The sequence below is a fragment of the Anabrus simplex genome, chromosome 8, assembly GCF_040414725.1.
Source record: "Anabrus simplex isolate iqAnaSimp1 chromosome 8, ASM4041472v1, whole genome shotgun sequence".
Lineage (NCBI taxonomy): Eukaryota > Metazoa > Arthropoda > Insecta > Orthoptera > Tettigoniidae > Anabrus > Anabrus simplex.
Window position 1 is genome coordinate 37,998,219 of NC_090272.1, and position 14,478 is coordinate 38,012,696.

General features: G+C 38.0%; 1 protein-coding gene and 1 long non-coding RNA gene across 4 annotated transcripts in view; one reads left to right on the forward strand and one right to left on the reverse strand.

The window, feature by feature from the left end:
• Positions 1–14,478, reverse strand: part of IntS6 (integrator complex subunit 6) — a 129,510-nt gene that overhangs the window by 48,188 nt on the left and 66,844 nt on the right. For all 3 annotated transcript variants that reach the window (XM_067152111.2, XM_067152110.2, XM_067152112.2), the window contains 2 exons: positions 5,987–6,281; positions 5,704–5,904 (listed from right to left, as the gene is read on the reverse strand). In XM_067152111.2, coding sequence (XP_067008212.1) covers positions 5,704–5,904; positions 5,987–6,281 — 496 coding nt within the window. The remainder of the gene's footprint in view (positions 1–5,703; positions 5,905–5,986; positions 6,282–14,478) is intronic.
• On the forward strand, positions 8,249–9,379 carry LOC137501843 (uncharacterized). The gene is made up of 3 exons (XR_011018649.1): positions 8,249–8,485; positions 8,797–8,955; positions 9,243–9,379. It is a non-coding gene; the product is annotated as an uncharacterized lncRNA (long non-coding RNA).

Here is a 14,478-nt window from a genome sequence, read left to right on the forward strand (position 1 = left end):
TCATCAATATACAGGTGTACCAAAACTTAACAGCAAAACTTCAGGAATAGGTTCCTCATATAAAGAGAATAAAAAAACAAGTGTATGACAACATGGGGTACAGGCATAATTACAGAGTTATCCAACACTTTAGCAAACTCAGTGCAATTCGACATTCCCAACACTGTTTCACTGTTATACTGAATGCATCTGCAATGCAAACTGGAACACTATTTTCACATATCAGAGGAGATGTTCAGTGACCTCCTCCTGTCCGAGTACAGGCTTCTGCCGAACACAATCAAATATGCCAGGTGTAGTGCGAACCGTCTGACAGGCTGGCATACCGTATGCACGCAGAGTTGAATCATTATCAACAGCAGTCAAATCAACTGAAGACATGACAGAATTCATACGTCTCCAAAGGTAGAAGTCCAATGGGTTTAGGTCAGGAGAGCATGCTGGCGAAGCATCATATAACTCTGTCATTATGCATTTCTGGACCATGATGTCATACCTTTTTTCTTCTCTCTACAGCAGAACCTCGATTATACGCTCCCCAAACTACGTTTTCCCGTATTATTTGTTCAAATTACGTGGTCCCGCGAGCATCCCAATTAAAACATGTATTAAAAATCCTCCATTATCCATTCCTCGAAGAAACTATTTCCCACATCAACCGTCCAGAAATTTCAGTCCCATCAACACTACATCCTCGATCAAGCGCTTTTCAAGATCTCGAAAATGGACGGCTACATCAAAATTATTGATCTTCACATAAATGTCCCGTCACTGTGGTAATTAGAGCAAGTATTGGGAAAGCGATTGGCGATGAAGTTCCTTAAGGAACCATCCACGCATTGCATTCAGCTGGTATTATTCAGAGAAACCACAAAAAATCCTAAGGTTGCAACAGTTAGGAGACAGAGCGCATTTCGACAGCTCTACTTAACAAAGGAACGAGTTTCGTCAGATGTTCATACTTGCAAGAAAAACCTACAATATGTCCATGAGTAGATGTTTATTACTGAATTTTTACGATTGTATCGTCAAACGTATTTTCACCGCTTCTCTCAGGGCATTAGTCACTGGACTTTCAGACAGGAATCGAACTTGCGAGTCTACCGTATTTTAATTTGGTTGGATATCTTGCGCGATCATACTTACAGAGCATTCTGTACCAGGCTAACAATGAAGGCCTCCGCCGACTTGCGCTTTGTTAAGAGCTTTCTGTTGAATGTTTCGTTAAGTTGGCTGTGTTACTAGCTGGTGAAAACTAACAATTTACACAGTAGAGTTTCGGTTTGCTTATACAGTACAGTATTGAAATGGCGCGACCTGTAAAGCATGTGAAAACCCTGCAAGAAAAACTTCAGATTATAGAGAAACTTGAAAGAAGATCAACAGAAAAAAAGTTGACATCACAAAACATTTAGGCTTACCTGCTTCAACGCTGAATACAATTATAGGGAAAAAAGAAGAGTTGCGTGAACAAGTACAAAAATGTGAATACTCTGCAAAGAACAGAAAAACGGGGAAAAGATCAAGATATTCCAATACAGTACAATTTATAACTTCATCGACTTCTTCCATATTCTTGGTATCAGCAAGCTCGGGTGTCAAGAATTCCTGTGGATGGTAACATTCCATGTGAAAAAGCTCGAAGCATCGCACCGAGAATGGGTGTCAAAAATTTTTCCGCTTCAAATGGATGTATTTCCCGGTTTAAGGAGCATCACAGGCTGGTGTATAAAAAGCTCGCCGGGGAGAGTGCTGCAGTTGACGGTTTGGCTGTGGAAGATTGGGGGGAAAAAAAACTCGCAGAGCTCCTTGAAGGATACGAACCAAAGAACATCTATAACATGAATGAAACCGGCCTATTTTTCAACTGCACGCTAGCTCTTAAAGAGGAATCTTGTCATGGAGGCAAAAATGCGAAGGACCGCATAATTGTTTTGTTGCGCTGTAACAGTGACGGGTCAGACAAACGTATCCCTATCGTTATACGCAAAGCAGCGAAACCGAGATGCTTTAAGAACATCAAGATGTTACCAGTGCGGTACTACGCGAACAGTAAAGCCTGGATGACCACAGACAATTTTTTGGATTTTCTTCATGGACTGGATGCTTCTATGGATGCTCAAGCGAGAAAAATAATTTTGTTCGTAGATAACTGTGCTGCTCACCCGCAGGAACTTTCTTTCTTACGAAATGTGAAAGTTATTTTCTATCCCCCGAACTGTACCAGCGTCCTCCAGCCTCTGGATGCGGGGGTGATAAAGTGCTTTAAAGGGTACTATCGCAAGCAGCTGGTGTAAAGGGCTATGTGTATGTTGGATGCCGGGAAAGAAGTGAAGACGAAGTTCAGTATTCTACAACAATCCACTTTGTTGTGTCAGCATGATTCCACGTTTTGCCCTCCACCATTCAAAATCGTTTTCACAAATGTGGCTTTGGCAAAAGCAGAGACACGAACGACACCAACACCGTCAGCGAAGAACAACTTATCAGTGAGGACAGGGAGAAGCTTGCGCCGAGGGATGTTAACTTCGAGACGTACGCTACAGTCGATAGTGAGCTCGCCACTTGTGGTGTAAAGAGCATAGAACAGCTGTGTGATGATGCTACTGTCACAGCCAGTGCAAGCGCCGTGCATGAGATCGTGAGCAAGGGGGAAGATGAGACTTAGATGAAACTGAACCCCTGCCAATGTTTGCAGAAGCATTAGCCACCTTCGACAAAATTCGCGACTATATTACAGTGTATGACACAGACGACAGCGAAGTACAGAACATTTTAAATATTGAGGGAGCACTGTACCGTTTTAAGGCACGACAAAACACAACTGACGATTAAAGACTTTTTCACTACAAAGTGACTACTGTATTCTGTCGCTGAAGAAATAATGATAATTTAAGTGTTTTTGTGTGTGTGTGTGTGTGTGTGTGTGTGTGTGTATGCAGTACGTAACCTATATGTGTGTGATGTGACACTTTATTTTTGCGATTGCGAGTCTGTTTCATATCTTCTAGGATTTAATGTACTTGGTAACATTTTTGTATTTGTGCATTGTGATTAGCTTACTTGATTATGTGACTGGACCTGTTACAACCTATGCTTATTTACATTTTTTCAGCGATCTTTTATAACTACCACAGGTAGGTTCATGTGAACTGCACCAGTAATTATGCCTATCATGCAAGCGACATTTCTCGATGTTTACCGGTCAAAAAAAAAAAAAAAAATCAAGGGAAAGTACTCAGGTGGCCTCAAAGTTAAATTCTGTGGTGTAAGTTCGTAATACAGCATGAAAACAAAAGCGTATAATACGACAATTTAAGTGTTTCTTTTGTTGTTGTTGTGTATATACAATACCTAGTCTATGTGTGTGTAATGTGAAACTTTATTTTTGTGAACGCGTGTCTGTTTCATTATGATTTCTTCTGTGATTTAATGTGTTTTGGTGTCATTTTTGTATTTGTGCATTGTGATTAGACTACTTGTTTATGTGACTGGACCTGATACAAACTATGCTTATATGTTTTCAGCAATCTTTTGTAACTACTACAGGTAGGTTCATGTGAACTGCATCAGTAATTATGCCTATTGTGCAAGCCACATTTCTCGCCTGTTTATCGGTAAAAAAAATCATGAATGGAAAGTACCGAGGCCTAAAACTTGGGCGAACTCGAAGTAAAATTCCTCGACGTAAGTTCGTAATACAGCATGCAAACATTTATTGATAAATGAGTTACATCGTTCTTTGTTAGGTCATTAAATCAAAGTCTTTTAATTTACATGAGACTGTCGTCAGATAATGATTACCGTAAATAACTGTATCTGTTCCAATTAGATTTATTCAAGGTAAAAAACAGAAGTAGCTACTGCAGATGATTTTAAGTCATCAATTAAATGACTGGATGATACGGTTTTCCCGATCGGCATAATTACTCCGATAAACTCTCTTTGCAGCAACAGTGGAAGTGGAGTCTCAGATGTGGTTTTAAATTTCTTAGATATTAATATAATTCTGATAACTTATTTATTAGAATATTTTTATATGAGCTCGGCTGATGAAAGTTGGTGGCCTCAAGGATGTTTTCACAGGAAAGTGACGAAGTTTCCCGGTAAAACTGAGTTTAAAATATAAAGTTTTTTAACTAATCTATTTTATACAGGCATTTTTGTACAAATAAAATTATATTTCATTACTGTGAAGTACAGTCAAACTGTTGATGGTTTTAATTCGTTCCCGGATGTTCTGTTTTCCCGTATCGAACGTTTTTTTCCGAGGTCCCTCCAAAAACAGAGAATCGATGTTCAACTGCATATGAGGAATCCTTTCCTGAAGTTTTAATACAGATGGATTGAAAATCTGTCTTGTTGAGGACTTATCATAACAAGTCATTTGCATCTGAAAGTATGGTGCCACAGAGAATCTGTGCTTGGAACTTCACAAAAAATTTCTTTCTGAAAAGGAAGTGATAAAACACTACACAAATGCACACTTTCAACATCTAACAATAATGACAGCAACTAGCAGGATGAACAGGGTGCAATTCTCTTTGGCGGGGTCAATATGTAACAGAAATAATGATAAACATAGTGTGTACATCAGCATTCTGCAGCCTGTCAATTTTTTTATCAGTTTCTTACACAACTGAGATCATTCAGGCACAAGATCTCACATACAACATAGCAGCTGGCGATTGCAATACTATGCTTCAGTGCAAACATAGTAACAATAACTAGTCTATGTATATTTGTAATAAAAACTCTCACCGAAACTCTAGAGCTATTAGTTGCCATCTTTGAAGGTCCAGAATCAATCTCCAGTACTGCTAGAAATTTAAGATTGACAGTAGAGCTGATATGTGGTTGAAAAGTAGATGCAGCTCACCTTCACTGGTGATGTGCTGGAAAGAGCTGCACCATCTCGAGACAAGGACACAAATTTATATTTTCTTTTTCCTCAAAACATTGTACCCAATAGCATCATCTAGCATGTATACAGATATGCAATATGTTTATGGAACAGTAATGGCAATATTGGTTCATCAACAGGTCTAATATCACTTTGCGAGTGTTCCTGTATACAGATAGTAATTATACAATTTGGTTATCTTTGAAGAAATAATTTCAGTCCAGAACAGAGGACCTATGACAGAAGCGGACTGACTGCGAGAAGTTAGCCCCAGCACTATGTTACATGCAGTGCACTACAGCAGATGGTGCAACCTTACACTTTATGAACCTTGGCTGTCACTGATGATTAAATCGAGATTGAGCTTCTGAAATAATGAACATTTATTATGGAAAGATAGGAGTTCCTACCAAAACACTATTTTTGTAATGGGCAAGTCACACAGAATGGCAAAGCAAGAACAAAACCCTACAACACAAACCACGATTTAAACTGCCCAGTCAGATCATCTGCATGTGTTGGAGTGCTACAATGGTCAGTGTAATGACATCCTTGGCCACAATGCTCAACTTTCTAGAATGTGTTGGTCGTCTCTCAACTCCCTATCAGGTCTCACCAAGCTAAGTAAACCTTGGACAAGCCACAAATTGACCACAAGGCCTCTAGATAAAATGCAGCCAAACATCATGATAGAAGAGAGCATTAGGCCAAATAAAAGAATACAAGTTCTGTAGTTTGGAAAATAAATACATTATTAAATCAAAATAACTATAAATATCAACAGAAATTAACAGCAATACCTTCATCCAAGAGCTTTGTATGGAAAACTGATGGTTGTAGAAAGTTGGCTCTCATTCTTGAAACTTGATCCAGCAAGCAATGACGAGGAATGTCAAATGGATTACGATAACTCTTGCGACTCTTCTGGTTCTGTCCATGCATCAGCCCGACCACAAATCCACCAAATTCATTCAACTGCTCCCGCAATGAAGTAAACTTATCTAGGAAAAGAAATAACATTAGTTAGCATAAAAAAATACAGAGAGGCTAGAAGCCCATTTGTACATGAACTGCAACACCAACCTTGAAGAAGTGGATGAGAAACAAGATCTTTCTTGAGGGAAGACCTGGCAGTAACACGAATTCCTTCCGTTACTGAAGATGATGAGTTTTGCATAGATTTTCCTCCACTACCACCACTGTTTGCTTTACTGCCAACTTCTGCACATAGTCGTTCAAATTCCATCTTTGCTTGATTCTTTAAGCGCTTCAGATAGTTCAGTACACTGTAGCTAAGGGAGTTGTCGAAAGTATCTGGGACCAAGGTCTGTACAAGATTCCCAACAACACCCATCCGCGTCAATGCTCTTCTTAATGGCTGCACAGAGCAAAGGGAAAAAATAAATAATACATCAATATATTGATTTAATGACGGACTATGCTAGTGATTTTATGTCACAACGATACAGACAGGTCTTGGATACGGCTAGAACAGGGAACGAAGTGATTGTAGCCTTAACCCATTCATATTATTTGACAACTGTGGTCACGCGCAGAGCTTTGGCGCATGAATCAAATTACGAGCTAAGCTCTTCATACATTAGATCCCCTTTGATATATACGTCCTCACAATACACACTGTAAGGAATTAGAGGCATGTACTGTAGGTAAACAATAATGTCAGTATTTCTGTGCGACAATGGAATTGTTGAACAGTTTATTTTCATTATTTTCATTATTCATTATACAATAGAACAACGTCTAAGTTACGCACGATGTTCCATTGCATAAACAATGTTCAGCCGGTGTTTAGCTAGACGTTGTTTAAAATTTCAATATTGGTTCGAAAACGGAAATAGAAGTATCTTCCATGCAACTCTTTGCTTGTAGCAACCAATGAAATTTGTGGGTGTGTGCGCCAAAAGTTAGTCAGTTGTCTTCCTACACATCATACAAATTTGGGTAAGCGCGATCATGACGCCCGCAGTTAAAAATAAAGTTTTCGGTGTAAATAAAATCCCATAACATTATTAAGACTAAAGCGATTCACAACCGTACAAGGAAGTGAAGTTTTCCCGGATTATGAGTTCAAATTATGTGGTCCCGCGAGCACTGTAATTAAATCACGTTGTAAAAATCCCGCATTATCCGTTCCTCCAAGAAACGATATCCCGGATCAACTGTCCAGTCCCATGAACGCTAAATCCTCGATCAAGCATTTTTCAATAAACTGTATCTTACAAAAGGACAGCTATGGCAAACTTATGGATCTTGGCGTTAACGCCCCGTCATTGCAATAATTAGAGCAAGTACTGTACTGGAAAAGTGATCAGCGGTAAACTCGCATAAGGGACCATCTTAGCATCGCATTCGGGTGGTATTGTTTACAGAATCTCGGAAATCATAAAGCAGAGATTGGCCACAACAATTGTAAGGAGACAGCGCATTTCTACAGCTCTACTTGAAGACGGAACAAGTTTCGTCAAATGTTCGCACTTATAAAACGTCCACATTATGTCCAGGGCTAGATGTTTATATTTTACTATTTTCGATTGTATTGCTGAACGGGTTCTCGGCACTTTCCTCAGGGCACTGTATAGCACCTGGGCTTTCAGGCAGGAATCGAAACTGCTCCTTCTTAACACAAATCTCGTACGCGATTATGTTATAGAGACCAGAACATTTAAAAAAAGCCATGGGAGGTCCTGGGATTGCCTGTTGTTTCGGTCCTAATGTAAGACTGGAAATGTTACGTTTTCGTGTTAAAATGCCAGAAACCGCAGTCGTATTTGTGTACAATACATTTAAATGCTTTTGTATAATTTCCAACTTGTAACGACATGTGAAGCAAGTGCGCTTTCCAGCTGAGCTCAAGGTCACGAATAACTAATTGCTGAAGTTTTGATGCTTTATTTTCTCTTTCTAATTTGACTGGATTAGTGACGGGCAGAACTGAATATAATGTATTCGGAAACTTATGAGAATTGATACTTACATTGGAAACCATGTTCTCGAGTTCAACATAACCTTTAAAAGTCGATGTAAGCCTTATTTACGCAGCACAAGATTTCCAGAAATTGACTACGAACAGTATACCGTAGACCAAACTACAATGGAAGATTAAGAAAAGAAGGGATTTTGCCATCATGTTGGGCACTTTTGTATCTAATGTGCTTTATTTTATTAGATGAGAGAATTAAAAACTACCTGTGGTCAAATGACGTTTGGCTTGGTGTTATTAGGGGGCTGTCACACAGGCTCGATCGAACGACTGCGATCAACCGACTAAGAAAACAAACCTACAGAGGGCAGTGGCACCAGTCACACAGCATCGATCGTCAGCGATCAACTACGAGCGATGAAGATCGACTGGTTTGTAAAAACAGACGTGTCCGTTTTTCAGTCGCAGTCGTTCGATAATGGCGGACGCAACATAGTCATCTGTTGATGAAATCGAAACATTAATTTGCTTAGTGTATGAAAACAAAGTGGTGTATAATCCTAGACTCCCTGGATATAGTAATAGGGAGACCGTGAATTTTGTATGGCATTCTATAGTGTGGAGAATTGGGACAAAAACTGGTAAGTAATTATTAGATTTATTACGATTATCTTATGAATAGTGTTATCTTAGATTATTTATTGATAAAATATATTATACGGAATAGATTGGTAAAAAGAGTTACACTAGGAGAAGTAGTAATTATCATTCTTGTAACTTAATTGAAGAAATGTTTGGAAAACATAAGCAGTGCTTTCCTAACCTCCATCTCGTACCTAATGAAATGAATACCATTGTTCGCTTTAATGACAAATAAGTGTAGGCCTATGCCATAAGTAGGCCTACTACATGTATATTTTCTTTGTCACAATATTCTGATTCATTGTTTCAGGAAAAAGTTGTGCCAAAACATGGCAAATTCTGAGGGCTGGATATCGAACTTGGAGAGATAACATCCTCCCTCTCCTCCCAGGTTCTGCTGTACAGAAAACATAAAATGGGTCTACTTCAATGCCCTCAACTTTCTGGAACTCTTCATTGCTGGAAGAAGGTACAATTCTGTAATATTTATTTTTAAAAGTAGGCCTACATTACAGACCAGTGTTCTAGTTGTGAAAGAGTGAGGGGAAGATTCAGTCTGTAGGCCATAAGTTCCACCCATCTGTTCATTAATTTATCAGATATAACTGAAAGTAATATAATATAATCTAACCTAACAATCATCTTACTAAAATAATTATTGAAAGTAACAATTTCTTAAACAGAAGGCTTGTGTCCAGACTAAAATGTAGCTCCAATTTAGAAGAATTGCATTAATATGTTGTTCATTTTTTTCAGTTCTATAACAAACACATCTATGGAAGTGGCACCTGGTGTATGAGAGCCTTTTCACCAAGCTGAAATATAGGAGGAGGAAGCAGAAATAATTTGTGTTGGAGGGGTTTAACTCCTACAGTTCAGAAATTACTGAAGGGACTTCTTCCAGTCCAGTGGCTTCTGCTTCTACAAACAGCTTTGCCAGCAGTTAAAAATAAAAGAAACAGAAATGTGAAAGTGACAGTGATGTGTTAAGTGAATATCTAGAAAAGATACTGAAAACTGAAAAGAAAATATAATCAATGTTATTTTTAGTGTCTTCATGATGACATGGAAAGAATGAGTGTACTAGGTCGAAGGGTTTTCAAAGTTAAAATTCAGAAACTGTTGTATACAGTGTTAGACCAAGAAAGAATCTAATAAAATTTATGTTCTTGAGAAATGTTCTACTTTTTAAATTAAATCATTTTTGTTATACTTATCTATCAATATTTATTGGAATCCTCAGTGAGTTATGTGTATTAGCACCTGATGGGAAAGAACCTTAACTCCAATTTTTATTAATTATTAGCATTATTACAACATCTTAATTTGTATATTTTATGTGGTAGAACATGTATGGTTTACAAGGAAAGGAGTATTTTGAAATACATGTAGTAGGTCCTTTCTGTGTGTATGTAGTAAGCAGTTGTACAGCACAGGTGGTCTGAAACCAGACCAGCGTATTGATAGTTCTGTCCAAGAGCTGACTTCCTTCTTACGGTATACTGTTGATCACAACTGCAAACTCATTGCACTAGGTTTGTACAGCACAGGTGGTCTGAAACCAGACCAGCGTGTTGATAGTTCTGTCCAAGAGCTGACTTCCTTCTTACGGTATACTGTTGATCGCAACTGCAAACTCATTGCACTAGGTTTGTACAGCACAGGTGGTCTGAAACCAGACCAGTGTAAAGACATTAGTAGTTTTGTCCAGGAGCTGACTGCCTTCTTACAGAATACTGTTGATCACAACTGCAAGCTCATTGCATTGGGTTTACTGCATCTGTGTTCAATGTTGCTTGCTATACTGCCATCCTGCAAAAATACACATCCTAAATACCTATTTGAAATTATCTACCTGTTCCAGTTTTGTATTCTCAACCTGACATTCAGTTCTATTTTATCTCCTCATTCCAAGTACTCTCCTGCCATTGTACCTGTCTGCACCAGCAATCACTACTTTCATGTCTGTTACCGTACTTATAATTTATTAATAACATATAGGCCTACAGAGGGCATCAAGGTAGACTGATTATTTTATTTCTTGTGCTGTAGATCCATTAATATTAGATTGCACAGTTTCAATAGACCAAGTTGTTTGCATAGGACAAAATTCTTACTACAGTTATACCTGACAGAATCCCTCCCTGCCACCTTATAACTTTGTAACTTAGGTAGCCTTTATCTCCTCATTCCAAGTACTCTCCTGCCATTGTACCTGTCTGCACCAGCGATCACTACTTTCATGTCTGTTACTGTACTTATAATTTATTAATAACATATAGGCCTACAGAGGGCATCAAGGTAGATTGATTATTTTATTTCTTGTGCTGTAGATCCATATAAACAATGAAAAACAAAGATGAAAAATTCATTTGTAACTATTTTGACAGATGTTTCCACCAAAGTTTTGTAGATTTTAATCTACAACATAAAAAACTGTATTTTGTGTGATGTGATATTAAGGGGGTAGGATGGCAGAATATGTACATTATTTATAAAAAATATATTCATATGACAGTTACATGCTTGTAATAAAAGGTTGAGTAGATTAATTACCCTGTAAGTCAATCCAAGATCTTACAAGGCCCATACACCCTACTCTGTCAAACATTCATTTATATAATTGGTATTTACAAACAGTTTTGACAGGCAATGTAAGATATAGCAAAATTAAATCATTTACCACCTGAGGCCTAAATAACATTTTACTGTAGACGGCAATAGTAGTCTATTTAGTTGTTAGAAAGGCATACTCTTCACTTCTAAAAATAGAAGGCAAGGTGCTTGTTATTAGCACCTATTATTTTTTGCAGTGGTTGGTTCTCATTTTTGGTGAAATTGAAGGCAAAGTTTTCATTTTCCTTGAACTGATTCATAAGGAAAGTATTTCAGGATGGATAGATAGGCTTGGCACTGTTCATATCAGTAAAAAAGTTACATATGAACAATATACAGAAAGGCAAAATCAACATTGTGGTAAGAAGGAGAGTCCTACCAGACCTTTGCGGAAAAAGGTGTTACTCTGTACCAAGGAGTTTACCAGCAATTTGGATGGAAGTGCAGGATTTATATTAATTGGTTTTATTATTGCCAAGTGAGCAATTAGATCAGCTTGCCAGTGCAAAGTTTGGGGAGACAGTACTTTATGCTTAGTGATGAGGGTAATAAACAAGACCTTGTGTATAATTTACATGTAGTTGTGACAAGTATCAGTCTATTACACTGCCAACTTACTTATTAGAACAATATTCCAGAAGCTTTTCCTATAGTTATTAAGCTAGTGTACAGAGCACTAGCCTCACCTGAACTCCTCAAGAAATGTACACATATGTGAATACACAGAATCCTAAAGAGAATTTACTTTGGAAGAGATGTCCATAGACAACCTTTCTTCACAGCCATTTGGTAAAATTAGCTGCTTTCGAAGCTGCTGTAGTCTTCAATGATATAAATTAAGACAGGATTGTCATTCTTGCAAAGTTTGGATATGAACTTGGATTCTTTGCACAAAACACAGTAGGCCTACAGAAATTCAGCAACATGCTTGTCATGAAAGCAATATGATACTATTCTGAACATGGCACAATAACAAAGAAGAGGAGAGGCGACAAGAGATTTGCAGAGGATCATGAGGGAGAGAAACAGTGTAAGGAACTCCATTGCTTTTATCATTTTCACAATATTCAGAGCATATGTGCATTTTTCTTTCTTTCAAAATTATTTACAGGATTGTAATGAAACTTGACACACTATTTCTACATTAGGTAATGTAAATTTTGACTGGAAGCATTTCTTGATATGTCTATTATTTTGGTAGGTGGGATCTCACCAAGTGATATGAAAAAAAAAAAAAAGCTGTTAACCTCCATCTAATAAACACCTCAAAATATCATTTGAAAAGACAGTAATTATGCCCCAAGATCCAGCATCATTAAAACACATAAGCATAAATGGTATTAGTCTTATATTTGAAATACACTGAGGCACTTTTGTGAGGCTTTTGTTGGAATTTTCACCCTGTCAAGAATTCTGGCTGTAGTGCTCTATGAATGGCATCATATATAACAGGAACAAATCCACTGATGTATTGTGAGCAATCCTAAATCTGTATGAGTCACCAATGTCCAGAAACCTGTAGGCCTAAATAAATATATTTCCACTGTTGATGGTAGCACCTTCAAATTATGAATTCAAATTGATGTACATAACAGTTTTCAGTCCTTTTTATCAATACTTTATTAGAATCCTGCAGAATGCCACTAATCTTTTATTTGATATATTTTGCCACGGACATACAGTAGTTGTTTCGAAGGTGAACATCACTTTTGACTTTAAACCTAAAAAAATCGTTGTGAATATTGAATTTAACGATAGTGTCAGCCTTTTCTCAGAACTTATACTTTTCCTGTAATTTGTTTGCCTGATGTTTATTATTGACTTCATTTTTTCCTCTAATTCCTTATACCGTAATTATTGATGGGCATTCGGTACTAGTTCCTGAATTTTTCTTCGTCATTCCGCAACGAAGGCACACTTTGGTGGAATTCTCTATGGCTCTTTACCTTGTCCACTGCGATCGTCTGGTTCTTTCCTTTCTCCTAATATATTCATAGGTTAGAATCATATTTCCACCCGAATTATCGCTTTCACAACACATTATTTTTCTCTCGTGAATATGAATACATCTGTAGCCTGTACGGTACTGGGCGGGAGTATCAGCTGTTTCCGTGCAGTCGATCCCTCTCGATCGATGAGCAGTGTGACAAGGTAAATGAATTTAGTCGTTAGTACTCGATGCCAGTTGGTCGCTCTTGATCGTTCGATGCCCTGTGTGACAGCGGGCTTAGATTTTTCGAGGAGTTGGCTAATCAAAGTTGCTGAACTGAAAGAAGTTTTCACGGGAAACTGACGAAGATTCCCCTGTAAAACTTAATATAAAGTATAAAGATTTTGAACTCGAGCAGCGATGATTAATGTTTGATGCCAGTTTCATAGTCTAACTTACTTGCCTCTCATCTGGAGGGCACGGGTTCGAGTCCCAGATAGGTCAGGCATTTTTACCTGGATATAAGGGCTGGTTCCAGGTCTACTCAGCCTACGTGATTACCTTTAAGGAGCTATCTAATGGTGAGATGGCGACCCCAGTCTAGAGCGACAGGAATATTGGCCAAGAGGATTCGTCACACTGACCATGCGTCACTTCCTTATCTGCAGGCCTTCAGGCTGAGCAGCGGTCGCTTGACAGGCAAAGGCCCATTGGGGCCGGCTTTTCCTTCCCATCCTTGTCCTTGTCTTTCCCTATCTCATAGTTAAGAGGTATGAATTTCATATTGAACTGTGATTACTATAAAAATAAAAATTAAGAGAAAAATATTTCCACATTTTCAAATAGTTCAATAAATATTCCTTACATAATGTAACCCACATTACTTAATTTTTTATTGAAAAAGTGGAAATATTTTACCCTTAATTTTTATTTTAATTGTATCTCACAATTGCCGAAAACGTATCTGTGTTAGCGCGGTGAGTATCCACAAAAAAATCCCACACACACCACCTACTTTATATGGTTACTATTATGTGTGCTTACTTAGCAGTTAATATAATGTAATTGAATTACTCCTGGTTGATGTATGTGACAGTCCTCTGACGATCGGGACAAGTCATTCTGATATGGATGTTGTTGATTAGGTCGTAAATACACATTATTTTTGTAGTAACTTATTCAGCTTTCAATAGTCATTAAAAAAATATTCACAATAAAAAATGCAAACACCAGTCCACAGAATAGTAAATCCAAAGAGTAAAGGAGTAAACATTGCCAACCTTAGCATCTACAGATTTCTCGACATACTCCCACCTGGCCAGTTAAATCTGCTATGGTAATGGAATAAACCATACAGTCAGTGTCTCCACGCCAAGTGTTGGGCGGCGGTAAATAGCCTGACCCACTATAAGGACCAACAGCTAAGGGCGGAGGAGTCCTTATAGA